The 26,294-nt window shown below is 39.6% G+C and overlaps 1 protein-coding gene across 4 annotated transcripts in view; it reads right to left on the bottom strand.

Moving 5' to 3' along the window:
* LOC125462230 (3-phosphoinositide-dependent protein kinase 1) overlaps positions 1–26,061 on the bottom strand; it is an 84,213-nt gene extending 58,152 nt beyond the window's left edge. The window contains exons 1-3 of one of the 4 annotated variants that reach the window (XM_048552002.2): positions 25,899–26,061; positions 12,574–12,700; positions 3,103–3,289 (exon numbers count right to left, since the gene is read on the bottom strand). Coding sequence is in view for 2 of the 4 variants with exons in the window: in XM_048552000.2 (XP_048407957.1) it covers positions 25,899–25,922 (24 nt within the window). In the remaining 2 variants the exon portion in view is untranslated. The remainder of the gene's footprint in view (positions 1–3,102; positions 3,290–12,573; positions 12,701–25,898) is intronic. The other 3 variants (XM_048552001.2, XM_048552003.2, XM_048552000.2) reach the window with 3 other exon arrangements.
* Between the last annotated feature and the right edge of the window lie 233 nt (positions 26,062–26,294).

The following is a 26,294-nucleotide window of genomic DNA, read 5'->3' as shown; positions in this document are numbered from 1 at the left end:
CCCAAGCAGAAACACCCTTCTCGCCACAGTAATATGCCAGGGTCATTAAAAAAAAATTCTAGAATTAAAATACCATCCCTGTAGTGCTGATACTAAGTTATTCACATAACAGCTCCCAGGCGACTGTTCAAATGATATACCTTCTTAGGCATGTGAATGTTACCTACACCTGTGAATTCTGCGGTATACGGTCCTTTAAAGCCATAAATCTGATCTCCAAACAGAATTTCATAATGCCATGTAGTTAATGAGTATTGCAGAAAGTGGAAAATGCTTTGAAATTTAAGGGTTTAAATCAGAAGCACGTCAGAATCACTAACTGCTTCTATCTTTTAAAGATTGTATATATTGCTGTTATAAATTCAACAGCAACGTGGACTAGATAGCATACATTAGTATATGAAAGTAATACACAGTCAAATTCAGACCAAAACATACACACACACGTTATCAAATTCACTCGATTCATCAGCTGAACCTGCTCCCATCCTAAGATCCTGCTTGGTCTGCCGTGTTCATCCAGCTCCACACTTCGTTAGCACTGATGGGATTTCATTGCTGAGATGAACGCAATTTTTGTTGCAATTTACTGGAAGCCTAGTAGGAAGACTGGAAAGGTTAAACAGACCGGACTGTTTCCGGTGGAATTTACAGCTCTTCACTGTACCCAGGTACATGAGACTACAAGTGAAATCAAATCATTGAAAAGAATGGGTGATGATTTGACCGTAGTAAATTCAATTCTGAATGGTCTTGACAATGAGCATGTGGAAGGGATGTCTTCTCTTCTGGGTGAGCTCAAAATGACAGAGTATGCCTAGAAATTAACTGTACACTTTTAACAAACAAAAATGTTGCCATTCCTACTGCTCTTTTGGTACAAAGCTCCTAAACCTATGGTATAAAAGTTGAAAAAAATAAAGATATAAGTTAGAAGTTCAACATTACAGTCCTTCTTTAGCCATGGGCATGCAGATGTTTCATGTTGGGCTTTCCCTATGAGGACTCAGTCTCTCCTCTGCACTACGCACACTCTCCACTGCGTTGCTGCCGACTACCAGAATCGCACCCAGGCTCACCTGCTGCCTCGCCACCAACCACTAGTGGTCATTAAATACTTTAAAAGGCATATGTAGGTTAACACCTTTGTCTAATAAGGGTTTAAAGTTAACGGGGATAGACAGGTATGTAGAATTCAAAACACAAACAGATCTGCAATGATATTTTTGACTGGTGGAACAGGCTTGATGGGCAAAATGGCCTACTTATGCTTCTAATTTGTATGCGTGTTGAAATCTCTCAAATTCACACAACCTGTCTGCTCTTGGGGTCTTGCTTGCCTGAATACAGACCCCTTATTTGGCCATCTTGCCCATGTCAACAGCTGCGTGTCAAATTCTTCAGTCTCAATTTTCTATATCCCAACTCAGTATACAAGTCCCATTGTCGAACCACAGGAATGGCGAAGGACTAACATCACTCCCCAAAATGAAATAACAGATAAAGATATGGTAGATGGAGAATGCAGTGAATCTGACGTGAACTTTCTGAAAGTGTGACAACATATCATGTAGAAAACTACTGGAGAAGATGAAGAGAAATAGAATTAGCAGGACAGCAAACAGAATTAAACATTTTAACAATTAAACAATTAGAAATTTTCTGAAGGGTCCAAGCCCAAAACGTCAGTTTTCCTGCTCCTCTGATGCTGCTTGGCCGGCTGTGTTCATCCAGCTCTACACTTGTTATCTCAGAATTAAACACTGGTTGGAAAAGAGATAATTATCAGGGGAAATGTATCAGAAATTGGAGTTGGTGGTAGGATCCCATAGAATCTCTGCTCAATGTGTACAATAATTTGGAGAAGATTAAAAGGAAGTAGTGTCTAAATTTGCAGACATCAAAACAGGAGATAGTAAATAATCAAGGACCAAAAGGAAGTTGTAACAGATTAACAGTTGAGAAAAATCTAACAGAATTCAACATCTGTGAATCTAAGATAGTAGTACAGTTAAAAATTGCTGTCTTTAAGTGACCCTTCCATACAGTCAGAAGGGTTTAAGCAATTCCACAGCACTAACTGAAAAGAATTTGGGATTCTCCTCCAATTAAATTGCTAATATTTATCCTCCAAACTGAACTAAAAACTGACTCACGAAAACAAAATTGGCTGAAAAAAAAACTCACCAGGTCCGGCATCTTTGGAGAGAAAACGTTTTGCGTTGAGTAACCCTTCTTAGTTCGGAAGGAGGGTCAATGGACCTGAAACATTAACAGTGACTTCTCTCCACAAAAAATGGCAGACCAGAATTTTTCTGTTTATGTTTCTCATTTCCAACATGTGCAGTTCTTTCATTTTTTTAATTTCATGCTAAAAACTGGCTACCTGATAATTTCTTTTGTTACTGCTTTTGGGATCAAGTTTTATACAAATTTATCACATTTCCATACATCACAAAGGAAATTACATTGTAAATGTATTTAATAGGCCATGATGCATTGAGATGACCTGAAAATGTGAAATGCTGTCGAAGATCAAATTATTTCCTATATGTGGAATGGAGGAAGGTTATGTAAGTTGAAACACAGTATTGGGAGCTCAGTTTAACAGTACATTAACATCATCTCAAGTGAATCTGGTTGTCTGCTTCAGGCAGAGGTAGTGGTGTAGTGGCAATTGCCCTGCGCTTCTGGTAATTAGTGCATTTTTGCAATCAACTCTACATATTAATTGCTGGTCAGAGTGCAGATTATGCAAGGTCATACAACGTTGTGACTACAATCCTATATATAACACTACTTAGAGGCAAAACCACTAAATAAAGCAGTAAGTGTACTGTAACTTCTGATTAAATGTTTACTGTTATACGTTACTTCACAATTGGGAACTCTTGCTGCACATTTTAGTTCTACTAATGACCAATTTGAAATCAGTCGAGTTCATAACATGGCTTAAGTATTCTTCCTAGAAGTGACATCATTCACTTGTGCTCAGCAACAAAACAAACAAGTTTAAGCCTTACATCTTTTTTCAATTACCTAGTATCTTGGGATGCCTATTGTTATTTCTTTATACCAACACCTTAGCCAGAGTCTACTTACCAAGCAATCAGTATTCTTTATATTCAATGCTGTGTAACTGCAGCCTTTTAGGGAAGAGAATTCCAAAATCCACAACCTTCTATGCAAGTTGTCCTCTGTTATGTGCCACAGTATCCACTGTGGCTTAGTTGTCAGTGACAATATCCTTTGAAGCACATGATGCCTGGGTTCAAGTCTCACTTTAGAACTGGAATACAAAAGTCAAGGCTGACGTCCAATGTAACAATGAGGGACTGCTACACCTGTACTGCTGTCTTTTGGGTGAGAAATTAAACCAGAGACCCTATCTAACTACTTTGGTGAATGTAAAAGATCCCACTGCACCATTTCAAACAGCAAGGAGGAGCACGGTGGCTCAGTGGTTAGCACTGCAGCCTCACAGCGCCAGGGACTCGGGTTCAATTCCAGCCTCGGGAACTGTCTGTACGGAGTTTGCACATTTTCCCTGTGTCTGTGTGGGTTTCCTCTGGGTGCTGCAGTTTCCTCCCACAGTCCAAAGATGTGCAGGTTAGGTGGATCGGCCATGCTAAATTGCCCGTAGTGTTCAGGCTGTGTGGGTTATAGGGGGATAGGTCGAGGTGGGATGCTCCAAGGGGCGGTGTGGACTTGTTGGGCTGAAAGGCCTATTTCCACACTGTAGGGAATCTAATCTAAAAAAACTGGTTAAGCGTTAACCTTCACTTGATATTAAAAAAATATATAGATTACCTGGTCATTATCATAATGCTGATTCTGGGGGATTTGCTAAGAGCAAATAAGCATTTCCTACATCAGTGGTTACACTTGCAAAAATACTTAAAAGCCGGTTAAATGGTTAGAACACCTAGTGGTTGAAAAAGGAATAAAAATAAACGCAAGGTTTTCTCAGCTGTCTTCACAGCAGAAAGCAGCCAAAACAAATCCCATTGATAGCTAAAATTTAAACAATTACCACTGGAGAAAAACAGTTATGTAAAGTAAGGGGATTAAAAAGTTGGCAAGTGCCATGGACCTGACAGCCTGCAGCCTACAGTATTAAAAGTAGTGGCTACAGAGAGATAGATGATGCCCTGGCTGTAATATTTTTAAAAATCTCCAAATTCTGGAAAGGTTCCGAGACATAGAAATACCACAAATTTTATGCTTTGTCACAAATGATGACAGAAAGTAGGAAAGCTAACAACAGCCACTGGGAAAAAGTACAAATCTACTAAATTAGTAGTAGGGCATTTTTAGATAATCAAAATCTGGCAGATTTAGCATTATTTCAAAGAAAAAAGTTCAAAAAATTTTAGATTTCAAGTAACAGTACTTATAAAGCAGCAGCATTTTGATTTTCAAATGGTGTCAGGAAGGTGCCACTTAAGGCTACTGGTGAAGATAAACATTCATGGTGTTGGGGTCAACTATTACCATGGATCGTGGACTGGCTGGTTAACAGAAACCAGGATTGGAAAAATTGAGTAATTTTCAAGTTGGTAAACTGTACCATTGTTGAGGTGCACAGGGATTATTGCTGGGGCCTCAACTATTTATATTACGTATTGAATATATGGATGAAGGGAACAAGTGTATTGTAGTCAAAGTTGCTGACAATGCAAAGACAGATGGGGAAAGCACATTGCGCTGGCAAAAAAGTTTCTATATGGACATGACTGGCTAAGTGACTCAGCAAAAAAAAATGACTGGGGTACATGACATGGGAAAGGAAGAACAGAAAAGCAGATTTTCATTTAAATGGAGAAAGACTTCAGAACATTAGGGAGATAGGGATCTCAAGGAGCCGATACATGAAATTGAAATAGTTAGCCTGCAGGTCCAGGAAGTTATTAGGAAGGTGAAGTATTCATTTTTATTGCAAGGGATTTAGAATATACAAGTAGGAAAGTCATGCACAACTTTAAAGAGAGTGTTGCAAGACTTCACCTAAAATACTGTGCACAATTTCAGCTTATTGGAAAAAAAAAGAGGGATACACCTGCATTAGAAGCAGTTTATAAAAGGCTCACTGGGTTGGTTCTCAATTTGCAGTAGTTGTCTTTGAGGAATGTCAGGCCATTACTTAGAGTTCAGAACGAGAAGTGGTGTTATTGAAACATGAGATTCTGACAGGACTTGGCATAGAAGATCTGAGTGGATACTTTCCTCATGGGGCAAACTCTCACTGGAGGGCATAAATAGTCCCTTGCAATGATAGAAATGAGGAGGAATTTCATCTCAGAATCAAATATTCAGAATGCTCTATCACAGACAGCTGTGAAATCAATGAATATGGTTGGGATTTACAGACTTCTGAACTTCAGGTCAGGTACGGTTATGGAGGTCAAGCAGAAAAGTGGAGGTGAAGCCAAGATAGGCTTGGCCATGATGTTGCTGAATGATGGGACAGGTTGCAGATGTTTTATAACCAATTCCTGCTCCTATTTCTCACTTTTTTTAAAAAAACACACAGGGCAGTTAACCACAGCCAAATAGAATGCAATTCTTCTGATTATGCATCAACACAGACAACAGAACCCCCAACATCCTTTCAAACCACTCTGTTATCTACTGCAACAGTGAGGTGGAGGTGCCAGCGTCGGTCTGGGGTGGGCAGAGTTAGAATTCATACAACAGCAGGTTATTGTCTAACAGGTCTATTTGAAATCACAAGCTTCCAGAATGTAGCCCCTTTGTCGTGTAAATGAATGAAGTACACAGAACATAATTTCTGGGCAGAGATTTTGAAATGTCCTACAAATGCCGTGAGCAGAGTTTCAAATAACGAGTCTCTGCAGGTGAACAGAAGTTTCACATGGTCTACGTGTCAATAGCTGAACAACAAGTGAAGGGATGACCTATAATCTGATTAAATGAGACAGAAAGATAATTACAAAAAAATTCAAAAATAAGGTGGTGCTGGAGACAAACCAAATGACTTGAACGACATTATAGGTATAAGAGTCGCATGACGAAGGTCTAACCAAAGTATGCAACTCTTGTACATATCATGTCATTCCAGTCATTTGGTTTGTCTCCAGCACCACCTTATTTTTAATTTTTTAAATCATCTCTCTGCCTCATTTAATCAGATCATAGGTCATCCCTTTGCTTGTTATTCAGCTGCTGACACTTTACTCACACCATCTAACACTTTTCATCATTTGCAGAAACTCATTATTTTGACACTTCACTCACACCATATGAACTTTTGTTCTGTGTCCTTGATCTCTATGCACATAAATTCTGTGTTCTGTGTGCTTCTCTCTCACTTCACCAGATGAAGGGTCTACATTCTGAAAGCTTGCGATTTCAAATAAACTTGTTGGATTATAACCTGGTGACTTCTGACCGTAACAGTGACACTTTATCCAATCTCCCACACCAGCAACCTTAGCACCATCTGCATGACACTTCATTTTACATTACATGTCCACACCACTATAATTGGACTGCCTGGAGAAACTTTTAGCTAATGGATAGAGAAGATTGCCATCCCGGCAGCATGGCCTGAATTTTAATTTCCTTTATTCATGGTCAGAGTCTTTAGTGGTAATTTTAAAGAATTGATAATGCATACACAAAAATGCCAGAGTAAATTCTGGCACTCTGGGACACACTGACCGTTCACCTCTAGAACTAGGACTCAATGAAGTGACAGGAAGTCAATGAAAGTCCCATATTATAGGAAGTTTACACATGCTTGGCATGGGCAAGACACAAGAAAATTTGGCCAAATTTAGCAACTGGCAATTTCAAATTCTTTAATGAAAGGTCACGGAAATTTTAGAGGAAAATCTTACAATGGGGTAACAGTTATGCAAGTGAACTTAAGAAATGGTAAACCATGCTGAACCCACAATTAAGAAATTTTAATCCACAAGCTTCAATCTCCCACCGAAAATTGCACTTGCGTGGCCAGCTGCTAGTTGTCCATCAGGTGATCTCAGCTGGGACTGAAGAAAGGCATCAGCAAGGTTTGAGAGTCAGGTCATAGTGTGAAGATTGTTAGAATTCCAGAACAGAGAAGGTGTTAACTTTCCACATAAGGAGCAGAACAATACAAGTGCACAAAACATACCTTTCTTTCTTTAGGAAGTTTGGTCTATGCTGCCCTTCTCATTTAAAGAACCACACAGCTGAACCTAATTGCGGGAAGCCTCACTTAAGACTAAAATCAGAATTCACGTAGGTTCTGACAGCAGGATCTTAACCTGTTATTGGGATAGCAGTTTATGGATAAATGTTGGTTAGAATTTCCAAGCAAATGAGCATTACTTAATATTAGGAAATCTACAAGGTGATAAACATTATGGTATAATTTCAGTTACAAGCATTATAAAATTATTTCTAGGCTTTAATTTGATAGATAGGACAGTAAGGGTTGCATATTAAAGACAGATGGAAACATGCATAACCTTTAAAGCAGAGTGACAAGTAAATCTACTGGATGCTTAAAAATGGTTATCCCAAGACATGAAGATGCCAAACAAAACCAACAGCCAGCTCTGCCATTATAGAAATAAGAACATAAGAACCAGGAGCAGGAGTAGGCCATTTGGCCCCTCGAGCCTGCCACGCCATTTAATAAGGTCATGGCTGATCTTTTTGAGACTCAGCTCCACTTACTGGCCCAGTCACCATAACCCTCAATTCCTTTACAGTTCAAAATTTATCTAGCCTTGCCTTAAAAACCAGTGAGGTAGCTTCAATCGGCTTCACTGGGCAGGGAATTCCACAGATTCACAACCCTTTGGGTGAAGAAGTTCCTCCTGACCTCAGTCCTACATCTGCTTCCCTTTGAGGCGATGCCCTCTAGCCCTAGTTTCACCTGCTAGCAGAATTAACCTCCTTGCCTCCATTTTATCTATTCCCTTCATAATCTTGTGTTTCTTTAAGATCTCCCCTCATTCTTCTGAATTCCAACGAGTATAATCCCAGTCTACTCAGTCTCTCCTCATAATCCAACTATCTATATCCCTCTGCAGACTTTCACTGACCTCTGCACACTTTGCTCTACCATTCACATTAGTGTCATCTGCAAATTTTGACATACCACACTTAGTCCCCAACTCCAAATCATCTATGTAAATTGTAAACAATTGAGGTCCCAACACTGATCCCTGGAGGCACACCACTAGCCACTGATCACCAACCAGAAAAACATCCATTTACCCCTACTCTTTGCTTTCTACTGATCAACCAATCCTCTATCCATGCCAATACATTACCTGTAATACCGTGCAACTTTATCTTATGTAGCAGCCTTTGGTGTGGCAAATACCAAAAGTCAATCCCACCACTCAGTTCACGAGCAGCTAGATGTACACAATGAATGCTGGTACAACCAGCGATGCTTACCTCCCAATATAAGATAACTCCGGTTCACCCACAGTTTACAGCAAGTTTAACATCACTTCCCTATTGTATTATCAGAGCTAAAGGGATCAAAAGGGTACTGAGTAGGATGATTGGTCAGGTTTGTAGGGCTGAATGGCTTACACTGGTTTCTATTTTCTATGCTTCTACATTAGCACGTGCTATCCAATAATAAGAGGAATAACTTAAGCAATTGAAGTGTAATATTAATAGCCCATAACTTACAACTCTATAGGCAGCACGAAAAGCTATAACTGGGTTGTCACTTAAGTACAAAACTTCATGGCTCAAAAAATGTTGCCCTCTCTTTACTGATGAGAATCCATTAAAAAACTGCTACAGGGTGTTTCTTAAATCAAAATACAAGTTTTGTTTTTAGAAGTTCAACTTAAGCTACAAAGTGATAACTATACTTAAAATAAGTTATATTAAATCAACAGTATTATAATCCATACAAATCCAGAATTATTCAGGTGTATGTCACATACTATGGATTATTTTCAAAGACATGTTGGCCTCCCTGTGGGCGAGTTAGTAAATATATCAGTGGGCAAAAAAAAAGTTCTCCATTCCTGGGCCATGCCAGATCAACAGTACACAACCATTGGATTGTGATAAATATGCCTTAATGTCGAGGGTAAAGAAATTTGGCAGTTCTTATCCCTTTTTACTCTGCAGTGTCTCACTGAAGTGCAAACGTGCTTGTCCAGTCAAACAGATCAACAGCAAGGCACTCATGAAATTGCAAGCAGCATAAACTTAGTGACTAAATGGTTGGGGGAGGGGCATGGTAAAGAATATCACATTTGTGCAGCTTGTAAGTAAAGCAGAAGCAGACAGGTTGCAAGTGCAAGATAGGCAAACATTTCAAATGAAGCTTAAGCTAATTAATACTAAGCTCAAAACAACAAAGCCTAGTTACAATAGACAGCAGCAGCTGAGTTTCCAGCACAGTTGTGTTACCAAGCAGATTAGGCAGAGTGTGGTTTCCTGTAGTAGTAACTAATACTTCTCAGAGCTTTAAGAATGGAGAAGTGGGTTCATTCACATATTTCATTTCGCTGCAGCTATATTAAACGCCGGGACCTCCAGTTTGGGTCACATGTAAAACATTGGCTTTACGTTGCTTCGTTCCAAAGCTTTTAACATTAACAAGTGTTAAAAACAGTTGTGATAATTAGATTTCACTTATATTAGTAGATACATTGCAATCTTACTTAATACTGAAATTGAGTGCTTAAGCCAAATTAACCTGTCTGACCAAAAAGCTTCCTGCTGCTTGTGTTTCCTCTTCTGCCTTTATTCACACTTTCCTCTGCTTCTACCATTGTTTAATTATTAAATGACCTTCAACAAGGTGCTTTTAAAATTCTGACAGGTGAATGAGGACTAAACACTTTCTTACAAATTATAACTTTTGCTCATCTCCAAATCAGTCCTTATTACAGTCAGAAGTTCTAAATAGCTTCTTTGATCTTTCCAAGTTACACAAATATTCTCCAAACTGTTCTTTCTCCTCCTTGTATCCTCAGTGTTGTCACTCAGACATCAAATTAATGCTGCCAAATACACTTAACGCATAGTGAATTGGCCTCAAACATGTGATAAAGCAATTATCTTCATCAGGTGAGAGATTTCAAGCGGCTGGATATTAGCCCATTTGACAGAAGACATGATTTCAGACTGTGATACGGCCTGTGGCCATATTAAAAATAACAGGAAATAATCTTGCAGGAAAAAAGTCAACATTTAAAAACTGTACCCTAGCTTCATTTAAGATTTATTGCAAAAAGCCCCCATTAAAGGAAGTGAAAGCATGTTGAAATATTTTAGCTGCTGCACAACTTGAAGCTGTGTAATAAGTGGCTGTTGTGACTAAACATATTCTTTAATTGTTGCTGCCACCCAGTACAGTGGACACTGGTCAAGTTTAGTTGTATTCCACAAACCCAGTTCATCTCTCGGAGACTGTTTGCAAGAGTTACTTCATCCTTTGCAAATGTTTGTATCACATGGCAAATATGGTGACCAGATCAACAAGATCCTAATGTACAACACTGCTCTAAACCATTCTGCTCCTGTGAAACTATAACAGTTATACATTTCTCTTAAAATGCTCAGAACTTTAAAAATCTAAATTCAACACACCTAAATGCCCCATCTACACAAGCACATCACTATACATGAGTGCACGTAGGCAGCACGACATGCAAAAGCAAGAGAGCCAAAGATATAAGGAATTCTGGGCTCTACACACATCTCGGGGCATTTTATTTACTAATGATATAAAAATAGAGAACTAAAAGCTTCAGACACCAATATTACCAACAAAAACAAGAAAGTTTAGAAGACACACAACATAAATCAGAGAAAGTTTATTAATGTGTGACAGAGAAAGAGACTGCACTGAAGTTTCAAACTCTTATTACTGAAAACAAACTGAATTCCAATCAATTATTTTGAAATAACCTCAAACACTAAGAAAAGGTGAACAATATATTAAAGTGAATGCCTCATTTACACCTTCAGGACGCTCAACAGGTGTGAATTTAAAATATAGAATTGAATGTGACAGACTTTCAGTGAAAGCAGAAAACAGAGATACAAGCGGTTATAGGTCATCAACAACGTTTGGAGTCTGCAGTATGGTTTGTTTGACCAGGTGAACATTGGCTCCTATCTTTTAAGGTCCTCTCGATCAGTGGCAACAAATATTTTTTATTTTCATTTTGGTATGCAGCTATTACACCTCAACTAAAGCTTAGCTAACAGATCAAGATAAAGGGCCTATCCAAAGTCTTTTTTTCAAATATCACCTACTGCCCTGAATGAGAGAACGGGAAGAGAAAAGCAAATGCGCTTTTGAAGTCCTCAGGTAGCATTAGTAAAACCCAAGTCATTTAGCTGTTTTCTTGCTTCCTTATCAGTACGCAAGTATGTACAGTTCTCAGTGAATGGTGGCTTTCCCAGTTGTTTAATCACAAGACTCTTCTTTTGACAAATAAAACACAAGAGGAGAAATGAGAACGAGGACAAGCTTTCCCAGGTCTATAATGATGAATTCCTATTCTTCACTTTGCTAAGAAGGGTACATTTGCGTATTCCAGAATGTCATCATTGTCTGTAAAGCATTCAGCTTGGAACAGCAGAGCAATCGTTCATCTCCCAGTATGCAAACTTATGAAAAGTATAAATTAAGCAGGGGTCAGATAACAAATACTGATGTAGTCACCTAGGTTTCACTGTTTTTGAATGAAATTGTAATTTCAATGCAGCCAATTTAGTACATGCTGCAGCAGTTTCCCGGATTTGTTCAATCTTGGGTCAGGTGATCACAGCTGCCATTTTAGGTCAACATTTGACATTTTTAAAACACTTTAGTTCATGGTGGTGACTGGTATTAAAAATCAGATGAAAAAGTTGAATATTAGAATTGCAAAACCAAAGAACTTCAGATGCTGGAAGTCAGGAACAAGATTTTCCAGCAATTTCTGATTTTGAAAATTATAATCCATGTTAAACATTATCATGACAACACCCCACCTCTGACAAGGGATATGAACAATATTGCTTCTGTTTGTCTGCAGTAAGTTTAACTTAATACTAGGTTAATATGAAGGAACATAAACATTGAGGTGACAACACACATCCTGCACTCACTCTCTTTTATCTTAAGATGGGCGAACTGTGTCATTTTCCCCAAGTTTCAATGTTGAAATATGCATGAGTTTGGATGTCAACTGAACACCAAGTTGTGATTTGTCCATCTCTTCCCATTCTCCAAGCTAAGCTGTTTAGTTTTGAAGAATATTTGTATAGTACCAAGTGGTTGCTGCAACATGTGAAGTCAAGCCCACAGACAATTACTTTTAGCAGTGTAAGTGATAAAGTAGCAGAAAAATCTGATTTGCTCTAAAAACAAATGAGCACAATTTTATGCCAAAGCACATCCTACCTGCTCAGAAAAGACAGTGAAGGAATTTGGTAAAGGAGATCAAGAAATTGAATGCTTAAGCAAACCAACTTTGTTTACCCAAGCTTGAAGTTGGAGCAGCGATGACAAACAGGGTTCCCACTCTTGATTGTCACATGCACACGCAGGCAAACAACAAATGGGAAAGGATCCATGCTCACCATTCACTGTAAAACAGCTTAGTGTGGCCACAAGTACACGCTCAGGGAAATTTTGTTGATTGTACCTCAAGAAACGGGTTCAGAAACCAGAACGGTAGGAATATAACGACATCTTTAGCAAAGCGTTCTATAAAATAACAGGAGGACACAGCTCATTACAACAATTTCACAACAGGACATCCTGCTTTCTCAACTCTCAGATGAACTTATCTTTCACAGCATGACAACAACATTTTCTATAGAGAACCGTGACTGATAATTAAATGTGATCAGACATAAATAACTACTATTTCACAATTCTATCATATATTCATGCCATGGGAAAGTAGCAAAGGTTGTTATTTTATCATTAATAATTAATTTAAAAGAAATTTACCACAAGAGCTTCAGAAATTCAAGAAACTCCAGCAGCAGACCTTGCAGTCGACATTTAAAAAAGCTGCTGGGTGCATGCTAGAAAGGTACTCACACAGTTGAATTCACGAAAGCACTCAGGTGGTGAGCAACACCAGTGTACCTGATTCTGATATGATATACAGTACTGTTCTTTGCTTTGACACTAGACATGAGAAGATAAATAGCTTTAGGTACCCATTTAGTCCTTCTCAAATACGCATGTTTGTCCATGGCAAGTTGCCACTCTTGGTATAATTGCCTCTACTGCAATTTCCAGGTGATCCTGCAATATCAGGTAGACTCAAATTCTTTGGATCTAAAGTAAACACTAGCTGCAGACTTATGTGCCAAGATTCCAGCCATTGTTACTAATTGACAAGTCAGATCCAAAACCAAAATCTGACCAGATTTCATCACAGGTCATTAAAAACTTGTTCATCCTAGGCTTCCAAGTTATTGGTTTGATGTTTCTCTTTCTGGTCATAAATCCCCATAGTCTAAACAAATTTGCTTAATGTTCCAGAAGGCGTGAACTAGTTTAGAATCATGGCTTTGGAAAGAGTGACATAGGTAATTAGTAATCACTGATATGACACTGATTTAAAATTCCACCTCAAAACAAAAACACACACAACTATCATCACAGTAAATGACCAGTTAAAACCAGGAATGCACTACTGACTGGTCTCTGTTCAAATACCATAATCTGCACGGGAACAGCATGAGATGGAAAATTATTGATATTTTGCTTGTCACCTACAGATACTGAGCTAGCTTTGGACAAGCTTTTCTTTATCTGTAAAGAATTGCAGACAGATATGTAATCACCCAATGTAAGAGCTCTGTTGTACTTTCCCATTCACTCACACAGCGTGTAACACTTGCCCATTCATCTCCTCCCTCTTCACTGTCCAAGCAGTGTTTTACTTGTAATATATCGTTGAGCTGGAGGAACACAGCAGATCAGGCAGCAGAGGAGCAAGAAAGCTGACATTTCGGGTCTGGACCCTTGTTCAGAAGTGGGGGGAGGGGAACGGAGCTCTGAAACGGATGGTCTCAGTGTGGACTTTACTAGTTTCAAAATCTCCCCACCCTGGCCTCATTCCATGACCAACCCTCCCTCTCATCCCCACCTCCTTGGCCTGTCCATCTTCTCTCCCACCTATCCACTCCTCCCACCCCACTGACGAATCCCCACCACTGCCTAGGTGCTCTCACCTATCACCACCCCACCTACATTCCCTAACCCCACCCCGCCTCTATTCATTTCAGAGCTCCCTTCCCCCTCCCCCAATTCTGAAGAAGGGTCCCGGCCTGAAACGTCAGCTTTCCCGCTCTTCTGATGTTGCCTGGCCTGCTGTGTTCCTTCAGCTCCATAATGTGTTATCTCTGACTCCAGCACCTGCAGTTCTTACTATCGCTGAGTATTTCACTTGTACTTCTTTCAATCCAGTCTATTGTATCTTCATTAGTGAGGGAGCAACTGACAAAGCAAGTTTCCATTGTTCTCACCAATCTTGTAAACAAGGTCATTGATACAAGGCAATATTGAGTTTTGCAAGTGATTTTACATCCGAGATGCTGACTTCACTCAATCCTGCCCAGACTAAGTTAGATTGGCAACAGCAGGACATCCCAAGTTGGAAAGAGGAAAAAGCAAATTAAGATCTCATTCCCATGTTAGTTTGCTCAAATGATATTACTAGAGTCAAATGATGAAGTTCATGCCTGACACCCAAAACATGAGTACAAAATTAAGCCAACATTAAGTGTAGTATTGAGAGGGTGGAGAGCTGGCAGGGGTGCTATCTTTCATGAGGATGGCGAGTGCTCCAGTTTGTCTGTTCAGATATATGGAAAAGATTTGAAGGTACTGGATCAAGGAGTTCTTTCACTCTCCTTGACAAAACTCAATTTATCAGTCCATATCTCCTAAAGAGAGATAATGATGTAGTATCAGTAATGTCGATAGATAGGGTCTTACTGTCTGCAAATTCGTTGTAGTGTAACAAGACGATAATAGCTCATTGGTCTCTTCTCAAGGTCCCTATATTGTGAAAATACTATACACTTTACTGATCTTCTCTGCTGATTGGTATCCAGAGCCCTCTTTTTGAAAAAGTGATTAAATTTGGAGTCACCGTCTTAAGTGACTTAAATTCCAGAAGTGTGCACCTTCTAGGTGTAAAAACAATCAAGACTGGGTACGAGGGCTGATTTTCCTAGGGTGATTGATGTCACAGAGATAGTAGGAGCTGCCGATGCTGGAGAATCGGAGATAACACGATGTGAAGCTGGATGAATGCAGCAGGCCAAGCAGCATCAGAGGAGCAGGAAAGCTTGACATTTCGGGTCAGGACCCTTCTTCAGAAATTTCTGAAGAAGGGTCCCAATCCGAAACGTCAAGTTTTCCTGATTAATGTCATATTTTGTTTTATAATGCTTCTATGAAATGCTTTGGTATTTTTCATTTATAAAAGGTACTTTATATTTGTTGCATGTTACACTGCATTCTTCGTCTTGAATTGCTCAACCAGTGCTCAAAACTTTGGTACTGTTTTTAAGACGATGAGATATGGGAACAGAACAGACTGCCTGGCCACTTGAGAGCACACCACCATTCAACAGGATCATGGCTGATCTGACATTCTCATGTACACTTTCATGCCTTCTCCCCATAACTCTCGACTCCCCTACTGATCAAGAATCTATTTCAGCTATAAACATATACATGGACTCTGTCAAGTCCCTGAAGAATTTTATACATTTCATTAATATAATGTAAACAGTTGCAGTCCCAGTGGTTCTTGTGGAACGTGGCAGGTTACAAGTTGCCAACCCAAGAAAAAAACCCTTATCCCCATTTGCTGATTCTTACCCATGAGCTAATTCTCTATCCATGCCAATATACTCCCCATAACACCATGGGCAGTTATCTTATGATTTAATGTTGTGGGAGGTACCTTTTCTTCACCTTCTGGAAGACCAAATATAACAGATTTACTAGTCCCCTGTATTCAATCTGGTTGAAACTTACTTGTAAAACTAAAAAAAAAATTGTCAGACATGATTTCCCTTTCATGAAGCCATGCTGACTGTGGTTGATTTGGAAAATTGTAATCCAAAGTGCTGTCATTACTTCCTTAATAATTGATACCAATATATTTCCAACAACATATATAGGTGACATGCTGGCAATTTTCCAATCCTCCAGTACCTTTCCAGAATCCAAGGAATTTTGGAAAATTACACCAATGAATCCACAATTTCTGTTGCTACTTTTTTAGGATCCTCAATGCAAGGTGTCAGGGCCAGGAACTGATTTGCCTTTAGCCTCACTGGTTTGTCTAATATTACTTATGTAGATGCTGAAGAATTGAGAATCAGTTGTGGTATGTGTGAATCTTCACCTTAGGCAAAGGGAGAGGAATGGTGCAAAGAAGTGACAAGAAACACACAAGAGGGAGATACGGCGAGCACGAGGGGGCATAGCTTTAAATTGAGGGGTGAAAGATATACGACAGATGTCAGAGGTAGTTTCTTTACTCAGAGAGTAGTAAGGGAATGGAACGCTTTGCCTGCCACGGTAGTAGCTTCGCCAACTTTAGGTACATTTAAGTCGTCATTGGACGAGCATATGGACGTACGTGGAATAGTGTAAGTTATATGGGCTTGAGATCGGTACGACAGGTCGGCACAACATCGTGGGCCGAAGGGCCTGTACTGTGCTGTAATGTTCTATGTTCTATAAGTCAAGGCTGGGAGATTTTTACGTTCCTGATCAAATTGTTGTGTTATTGAATTGTGTGTCAACACCCCCAGGACTCAAATACATTAGCTCCTGAAAAAATATTAACATCAGTGACAGCATTGAATGACTGGCTGTTTAGACAATTTTATTCAGAGGTACACTGGATTGAAGTGATTTTATAAACGTGAATCAGCTGTCTGGGAGAAAAACTATTTGTCAAATATTGTTGATTTTTTTTGTTGGGAGGTGTAACAGTACTAGGGAAGAAGCCTTATCTAAAGTGATTTGTTCTGTGCTTCTTAGTAGTTGCATAGGGAGTGTTATTGACAAAAAAAAATTGAAAAACAAAACAGATCTCTGACTCAACCAACCATATATGGGCATTAGCTTGAAATAGATTCCACTCTGTACTCAGTCCACTGAGCACATTATTGTTTAAAATATTTGATTCTAGAGCCAACAGAAATTGGAACTATGACAAACTTCAGTTAAACTAGTAGACAGCAGACTGGAACTAGTTAAAAAGAAACTGAATATCAACTTGTGAGACTAAATGTAAAATAAGGTATCAATCAACAGGTATGCACACTCTGCTTTGGTCTCGGACGATTGTAGTTTAAGCAAAGTATATGGCCTTCAATTCACCAGTCCTGAGGAACACCAGAATTAGGTGGTTACAAATGTGTGTATTCCATTTAAAAAAGAGAGTTTGGTGAGTTAAGAGTTTAGAGAACTGTGAAAATGAAAACTTTGTGACATTGAAATGCAAAACCATGCTTCTTCCAACTGCTTTGTTTTTAAATAGTTTCTATTTCCTCTGGTGTTTTCTGTAGTCTAGGAATGACCATAATTCTGTTTAAGCACTGTTAAACTTTAAAAAGGCTGTATGAAAATAGTTGAGTGTTCTCCTTTTGTTCTAGCCTCAGAATAAAATTACCCTAAATGTGATCATTACTGCAAAACAATCTCGAACTAAATCTTCATGGCTGTGAAATCTTGCCAGTTGGTTCAAAAGGCACATGCTCTCATAGCTGGTCACAACCCGACAGTAAACCTGTCAAATTGGACAGCCAACAGGAAGAGCAAGTAGAAAATTACATTAGAAAATACCCTGAACAATGCAGAATCATTCTTTTGATAGTTGTTTTATTAGCAGTTTCTGTCCAGCTCTTTTGTGCCTCATGCACACTCAAAATTAAACACATAAGAGGAAAGGGCCATTTCCTGATGTGCTATCATCAGACAGAAAAATACTTTCCCAATATCAGCACAATAAGCTTGCATCATACTACTCAAACTCTTCTGCTTCTCCAAGCAAGCATACTGGTGGGTGTTTGTAAGACATCCATCTACCTACCACTGACATCTTGCATTACTGAGGCACTTTTAAGAAGGTAAAGCATTCCACAGTGCTTCAGAGGAGAGCTATGAAACAAAAATTTCACAAACTATCAGGAAAAATGCCCAAAAGCTTGGTCACAGAAATAGGTTTTAAGTAGCATCACAAAAGAGGGAGAAGTGTTTCGGACAGGAACCCCAGCTTTAAAAGCCCAGACAGCTGAAGAAACAAGGAATGGTAGATTCACTTTAGGGACATGCTACATTACAGTATTGCACTGTCAGGCACGGAGCCAATGAGCAAATGAGTGGCGGGCAAATACGATTGTGAATATTAGGATACACGCAGAGTTTGACTGATGGCTAACAATTCCTGAATTGGTGCAGGAATCAGTCCTGACTTCCCACACTGTTTTTTCTCTGTTATTTTTCCTTAAAAATCTCAACCATGCTCCCAACCACACATCTCCACAACTTGCACTTACAATCTATATTCAACAAGGCAGCCTATTTTTCATTCCTCCTTTAAGCTTAGTTGTTACTTCCATTACAAATACAAAGACTGGTGTAAAATGAGGTGTTTCCCTTACAACGGAATAATAGCACAGCAATAATTATTTATTAAAGCACTCCTAAATTTAGATGTCTTTAAATCAACATAGAATCTCAGAGGACAATATCCTCTGATAATTCAAGAACACAGTAAGGTTAGATCACATGGGATGTAGGGAGAGATAGCCAAGTGGATACAAAATTGGCTTGACATTAGGTGACAGGGTGGTGGTAGAGTTTTGTTTTCCCGACTGGAGGCCTGTGACTAACGGAATGCCACAAGGATCGGTACTGGGTCCACTGTTTGTCATCCAAATTATTCATGTAAATGATGAACACGTAGGAGGCATGTTAGTATGTTTGTGGATGACACCAAATTGGTGGTACAGTGGACAGTGAACGTTATCTACAGGTACAAAGGGATCTTGATCAACTGGGCCAGTGACTTAGGAATGGCAAATGCAGTTTAATTCAGATAAGTTCCAGATGTTGCAATTCAGTAAGTCAATCCACAGCAGGACTTACACAATTAATGGTAGGGCCCTGCGGAGTGTGTTCGAACAGAGACACCTCGGGATGCAGTTACGTAGCTCCATGAAAGAGACATCACAGGTAGGGTGCTGAAGAAAGTGTTTGGCATGCTTGCCTTCATCGATCACAGCACTGAATGCAGGAGATGGGACTTCACATAACAGCTGTACAAAACATTGGGAAGGCCACATTTGGAGTGTGTGTATAGTTCTGGTCACCCTGCTACAGGACAAACATTATTAAACTGAAAAAGGGCAAAAAAGATTCACAAGAACTTTAGCAAGAATGGAAGTCTATGCTGTAAGCAAAAACTGGATAAGCTAGGGCTAGTTTCTCTCAGGCACAGGAGGCTGAGGGGTGACCTTATAGAGGATTATAAAATTATAAAGGGGCATCGATAAGAGGAACAGTTGAAATCTTTTCCGCAGTGTAGGGGAGTCCAAAGCTAAAGGACAGAGGTTTAGGGAGAGAGGGTTAAGATTTAAAAAGGACCTAAGGGCAACTTTTTCCACAGACATTAGTATATATATGGAATGAACTGCCAAAGGAAATGGTAGAGACAAGTACAATTACAACATTGAAAGACATTTGGATAGGTATGTGGATAAGAAAGGTTGAGAGAGATATGAACCAAACACAGCAAATGGGACGAGTTCAATTTAGGAAACCTGTCAGCATGGAGGAGTTGGGCTGAATGGTGTGTTTTTATGCTGTATCACTCTGTGAAGCCTAAGATCCAGAGTATAATAGCAGCAAGGTCTCACCAAAACTGTTTAAAGTGCTGGTTGTGGCCACAGCTAGAACATTGCATGCAGTTTGAGTCACAATATTTTATAAGGGATGAAAGGATCCTTTAAAGAATTGCCATAATGATTCCAGGGATGAGAACTTTTAGTTGTAAGACTATGTTGAAGAAACAGGAGTTGTTCTCCTTGAAGTAAAGGATACAGAGGCCATATTAGATAGAAGTATAGAAGCATTTGACAGGTTTAGATAAGGTAGACAAAGGAAAGCTGTTCCTACTGCTGATGGCACAAGGTCTACCAGCACAGATTCAAGGTTTTGGACAAGAAATGCAGCAGGACTGAGAAGAAAAAAATGTTCATACAACCAGTGGTGCTGGCCTGGAACACACTGTCTACAGAGATGGTGGAAGCAGATATGATGTTTAAAACAGGAGGAGGGACAGTGGATAATGTGTTGACGTTACAACGTACTTGTAAACAGAAAGTAAAAGTTATGCTATTAATCCACATAGGCCATCACAGCTAACTGTGAGCTTAATTTCTTTCCATATGTCATTCGCATAAATTATTCAATACTGATCTGAAGTGGATACTCTCATCCTTTCCAATTCCACTCCATCCCCACAACCAACCTTAACCTTATTGGGACAGACAGATTGTGGTGCTATAGGTATACATGAACTATATAATGTTATGTCTGTCTGTGTATATGCATGCTATTTTAATGATACAGATTATTGCCAAGCCTGCATTGTTTGCAGTAATAATGCTGATTAGCTTGTAGTTCTGAGTGTGGAAAAACGTTGACTAATTTGCAAGTCTGCTTCTAATAAATACAGCAGCCTTTAATATTCAACTTGTGACTAAACGAACACTTTTGCAAGGTCAAGCTGCTGTCTAATAACAGCTTGCTGTCCTTCCTGTTTATCTTTTTCTTTAGGCTTGTAACTTGCATAGTTGAAATTAGGTTTGATTTAATTTAGGAACTAAAGCATAAGGGCCTGCTGTTTACTTATGTGCTCCTCAGTAGCATGTCAGTAGCTTGCTAAAATATTTTAGTGGTTCATTTGTGGGTGTCTGATCACTGGAGTATAGAAACTGCTTTTTAAGTAATGCTTCTTCTGAAGGAAAAGATTGAAAAAAAACACTAATTTGGTAGCTCGTGTGTTTCTGTCAAAGTTAGTGACACTGAATGATTTTCCTTATTGAAAAACAAATCTGAGTCCTGACAAAAAGCGACTGTCATCTGTGTTGGCTGATGTAAATAAACACTTATTTACACAAGAGGAACTAAAAGTAATTTAGATGGAATCTAAAAGAGAATTTCAGGAAACACCAGGTCAATCAACTCCTTAAAAATAACATGGGTCAATCACTGCTTTAGATTGGTACCATTTATTTCAAGCCTTTTTCTTTTAGATATTGATAGAATGTCAGTTCTAAGATCTTCAAAATTCTGTCTTTTTATTTACTTGTGTACTTTGCTGGAATTACATTCTGACAGTCAAAAACAAACAACTTGCTGGAATTACATTCTGACAGTCAAAAACCAACAACTTCTAGCAAATCTTGCAGAGCTACTACTGAGAGAAGTGATACCTCTCCGGGTACCTTGGTTCAATCTTTTGATGCCAATGAATTAATAAAGTATCCCCTGACCTAAAATGAGAGATATTGTAATAGTTATGACACTGGGCAGCAATCCGGAGGTTGCAAGTTCAAATCTTAGCTGTGTAACTGAATTCAATAAATCTGCAATTTGTGAACTGTTAGCTGTAAAACAACCTTGAGAACTGTTAAACTTTGGAAAAATCAAGAAATCATAGATTAACGCAACTTGGGAGAAGGCCATTCAGTCCATCCTACCTGTGCCAGCTCTCTGAAACAGCTACCAATTACTTTCACTTTCCTACGGAACTCAAACTGGTTCACTGAGGTCTTTACTAAAAGAAGATCCCGTTCTGGCTTCCGGGGGACATCCAATATATGGTTGTCTCAAAATGTTACACATTCACAGCTACTAGGGAGGGGTATTACATATCTCACTTTTTCCCATCTCCCGCCTATTACTGAGCTTGTCCCATGATGATTAGATTTAAAAGTATAAATTTAAACATTTCAATACAGATTAGGCAACATTCAAATATTAAAATGCGAGTGTACAAATTCACAAAAGAATTAAACCTTACAGGTGCACTGGCAGAATAAATAAACAAAACAGCAATATCCTTAAACAGAACACAAATGAAAAAAAGGGCTTTTCAAAAAAAAAGTATGTTTTTGCACCCTAAGGGGAATTTTGTTTTTCTCTCTCCCCTGATAGTTCTCCAGTATGCAACTGTGCAAGTAAACTCTGGCCCATATTCAAACCGCGATACTAGTGGCAATTCCCTGCCATCCCCATGCTGTGGAACCTGGGTTGTTTTGACAATTTTAAACAGCCTTTTCACTACTGATTTGGGTAGTTCTCTTTCCTGTCAGCACCAAGGGGTAATTACAGCAGTACCACAACAGAGACAAACAACTGTGAGGAAAAAGCAGCATGTCATGTGGCCAGCTTCAGCCCACTTTCTTCCATCTCTCACCCTCAAAATACTCAATCACATTATTTAGGAACTTTGCCAGGAAAAAAATTGTAATCAGTTAAAATATTCAGGTATATCTACTGTACGCACATTACTTAAGCCCAATCACCATTGTAATTTGTAAACTTAAAATCCCAGTAACAGATTTTCCAGAGAAATTTATGTAATTAACCTTTCAACTCATAAAAGAAAAAGGACTGTGTTGTGATCCGTGATCTTCATGAGTCCCATTTCTACCATTAGCCAGGACAGCATCCTGTCACTATGACTTTATCCAAGTACAGGAACAAGCTGTTTTGCTGCAATTATGCAAAATATGGGGGAAGTCACACTTGGAATGCAGTGAGCAGTTTCTCATCTGAGGAAGGATGTTTTTGCTGCATAGGGAGCACAGTGATGGTTTACCAAATTGATTCCTGGAATGGCAGATTGACATACAAGAAGAAATTGAGTTGGTTAGGATTGTATTCTTTGGAGTTTAAAAGAGTGGAGAGGATCTCATAGCAACCTATAAATTTCAACAGGACAAGAGACCTTGGGCGAAGGAAGGATGTTCCCAATGATGGGGGAGTCCAGGCCCATGGATCATAGTTTGAAGACAATGGGTAAAGTCTTTAGAACTGAGGGGAGGAGAAATTTCTTCACCCATGGAATGCTGAGCCTGTGGAATTCACTAAGAAAGTGGTTGAGGCCAAGATGTGTTTTCAAGGAAGGGATATGGGGGGGAGGGCAGGATTTAGATTTGAGCTCAATGTTCAGCTACAGTCACATTGAATGGCAGAGCAGGCTCAAGGGATTGAATGGTTTACTCCTGTTTCAATCTTCTATGCTTCTACTTACAATACAGACATCTTCAAATATCCATACATTAAAGGAACACCACTGCTGTTTCTGTTTAAACTAAAACTCGACGTACTGATAGGCCACCATTTAGCTGATCAGAAGATTGAAAGTCTTGTGGGCTGAAAAATACCTGATCTCTAGTCCAGATCTGAAATTCTTCTCCAGATACTCTATGCCATCTGCAATTTTCTCTACTCTATATCCTACATGTTGCAGTGTGACACATTCAGCACTGGCATCATTTTGTACTTCAACAGTGATTCTTTATTCTGCACGAGGGCAGTACAGACCAACTAAACTCACTTGGTCATACATTTCCCCACAGAAAAGACTGATTAGGGAGCTAAAGGGGGAACCAAGTTTGATTTTGTCTCATTAGCCCAGATGTTTTCACACAGCTTTAAGGATATATGTTGATGTGTATGATTTTGTGCCACATCATGCAGTTGGCTGACCATCTTGTGAGCTTGATATTGTTTATCACTGATTTAAGAAAAAAAAATCACCAGTTTAAGTACAGGACTACAATCCTTTCTGCAAGTGCACAGACAGTTCAGTTTTACATCATGAAATACAAAATACACCTTGTTGTTGATTGTTCATTACAACTAAACAGGTTTCATTAGAGAAGCTAACCAGTAGAATATAGCTGATCAGTTCCAAGTGAAAACAAAAATACGGCAAACAGTAGTATAAAATTAAAAAGGGTAGTTTTTAAACCACTTGTGAAGACTATTTCAGCTTCATTACTAGAAAATGAAAGTCATTACCAAAGATTCAAGTCAGTTTACAATTCACTGATGTCAGACATCTATTTTCTAAGACCAATGGCAAGAATTTCTAGGATGTGTTTATTAAATGCAAAATCCTAGTTTTGTTCAAACAGCAAGCCATGAAAGATTAAACAAGTAGCAATCAATCCAACGAAGCATTTCCTCAGCCATAGTGAATGATAAATCAGTCATAAACAGTGCAAGACACAACCATCTCCATCAACTATCACTGTACATTAGCACCAGAACTTTTGATCAATATCCCAAAAACTGATAAAAAGGTTGTAATACATTTGATTGATGCTTTTGAAATTCAGAAAAGGATATTGGAACAAAAGCTATACAAAACTGTGTTTCACTGGGACATTGCCTGTTTTGACACGGTATTGCATTCAAATCTACAGAAAGGAAACTTTATTGTCCAGCTGACTTAAGTTTTTTTTGTTACAGATGGATATAAACAAAAAATTCAATTACACTATTTCAAAAGCTATGCCTTACTCCAATTAAGTCTTTCAGTAGTTAAATCCTGTATTGTTTAATAAATAACTTATTCCAAGTAGTCAAACTGATCCTACCTCCATCCTACTTCAAAAGGATGTTCTGCAAGTCCTTAAGTGACAGAGTGAATAGATACTGTTGCACATAAAAACTCAAGACAACATTCAGAAACTAATCATTACCCCCCCATACACGTGTACAAAAATTAAAACACACACCCCTCGTCTATGTTTAGGCACAAATATCCCATGTCCTCAAACACACATGCATCATAGCCCTTGGCATGCATATATACCTGCACCATGCAATTACACACACATTCTTCATCATGATACATGCCATATCACATCTGCAAGAACACATGCATGGCTTCATCAACAATACATGGTGACATCCCTATTTCCACTCATCCCCAACCTGCAGATATCCACATGCTCTCATCACAACCTTCCCAACATCGACACATTTTAACACACCCATGTGTACATGCTCTTCCCCTCTCTGCCACTTCCACATAACAGCACTCTCTCTCTCCACCCAAACCCCTCCACATGGGCATGCATTCTCTACCGCCCACAAATGGACCTGCACTCCACTTCTCCTTGTTTCCACAACACGATGTTCACCCACTTTGTCTCCCTCAACCACACACACACACACTTCTTTCCCACCACACTACATACACTTCCATGCAAATCGCTGCCTCAATACTCATAACCATAGAGAGGCAATACACCTATTTCAATCCTTGACAGATGCATACACCTCAACTCCCAAACACACCTACACACAAATTCCCATTTACCCTCCAAAAGATCGGTGGGCCTCTGCACCCTTGTTCCCCAGACACAATCTCTCACTCTCAATCACCCCATCCAAGCCACTGCAAACCCCCACTCTTCCTTTACCAGACCATCACATCTCCACTCTTCCCTAATCAAATCCTCCATGTCCGTGGACTGGCTTTCTCTTCACCTCCCCCACACTCCCAATCCCCAAACCACACACCTTGACAAGATTATCGAGCAAACCAAGGGCTTCAGTGCCCCTCCCAATCCGCGGCAATACCGGTGCCCAATCCGCAACAGTGCCATTCCGCCCTTGTTATAACAGAGCCCCGATACAGTGACAAGAGACAGTCTTCCCTCACCCCCTAGCTTGCTCCCCAGTGACAGGCCTGCATCAAGGCCTGTCGTCTCCTTGATGTTCTCTGAACAGAACAGAGTGTGTGTGTGTGTGTGTGTGTTAATCTCACGATTTCCACATACCGACTCATTAGGACCTGCGTTTTCAGCAGGTCATTACCTACCATTTGGCTGGTGGTTCTCGCCATGGACACGGTCCCCACCCAGTCTTCTCCCGGCCTTGGCCTGTCGCCTATCCCTGGTGCCGGGCTCTGGCGTTGATCACTGCCCCCGCTCGGCGGCTGCTACCTCCGCCATTTTCCCTCTCCTTACGTCATAGCACAACAATGCGCCTCGGCCCAACAGGAAGTGCCGCCTCTCCATTCTGATTTGACAGTACGCCAGCGCCCGACTTCCCGCTGTGTAGAACCGCATCTCTATTGGTTAATTTAGTGACAATCAAGGAGTAAAGTGACCTATCGTAAGGACGGATTGCCTCTTGCCGGGAATTAAAGCTGCGCATGTGCATGGCTGGACACCTGATAAAGTGTTAACTGTTGCTGTGGTACGTAGAGTAGCTT

The sequence above is a fragment of the Stegostoma tigrinum genome, chromosome 23 (assembly GCF_030684315.1).
Source record: "Stegostoma tigrinum isolate sSteTig4 chromosome 23, sSteTig4.hap1, whole genome shotgun sequence".
Classification (NCBI taxonomy): Eukaryota; Metazoa; Chordata; class Chondrichthyes; order Orectolobiformes; family Stegostomatidae; genus Stegostoma; species Stegostoma tigrinum.
Note: the sequence above shows the minus strand (reverse complement) of the source record. Positions and strands in the feature narration are given on the sequence as shown.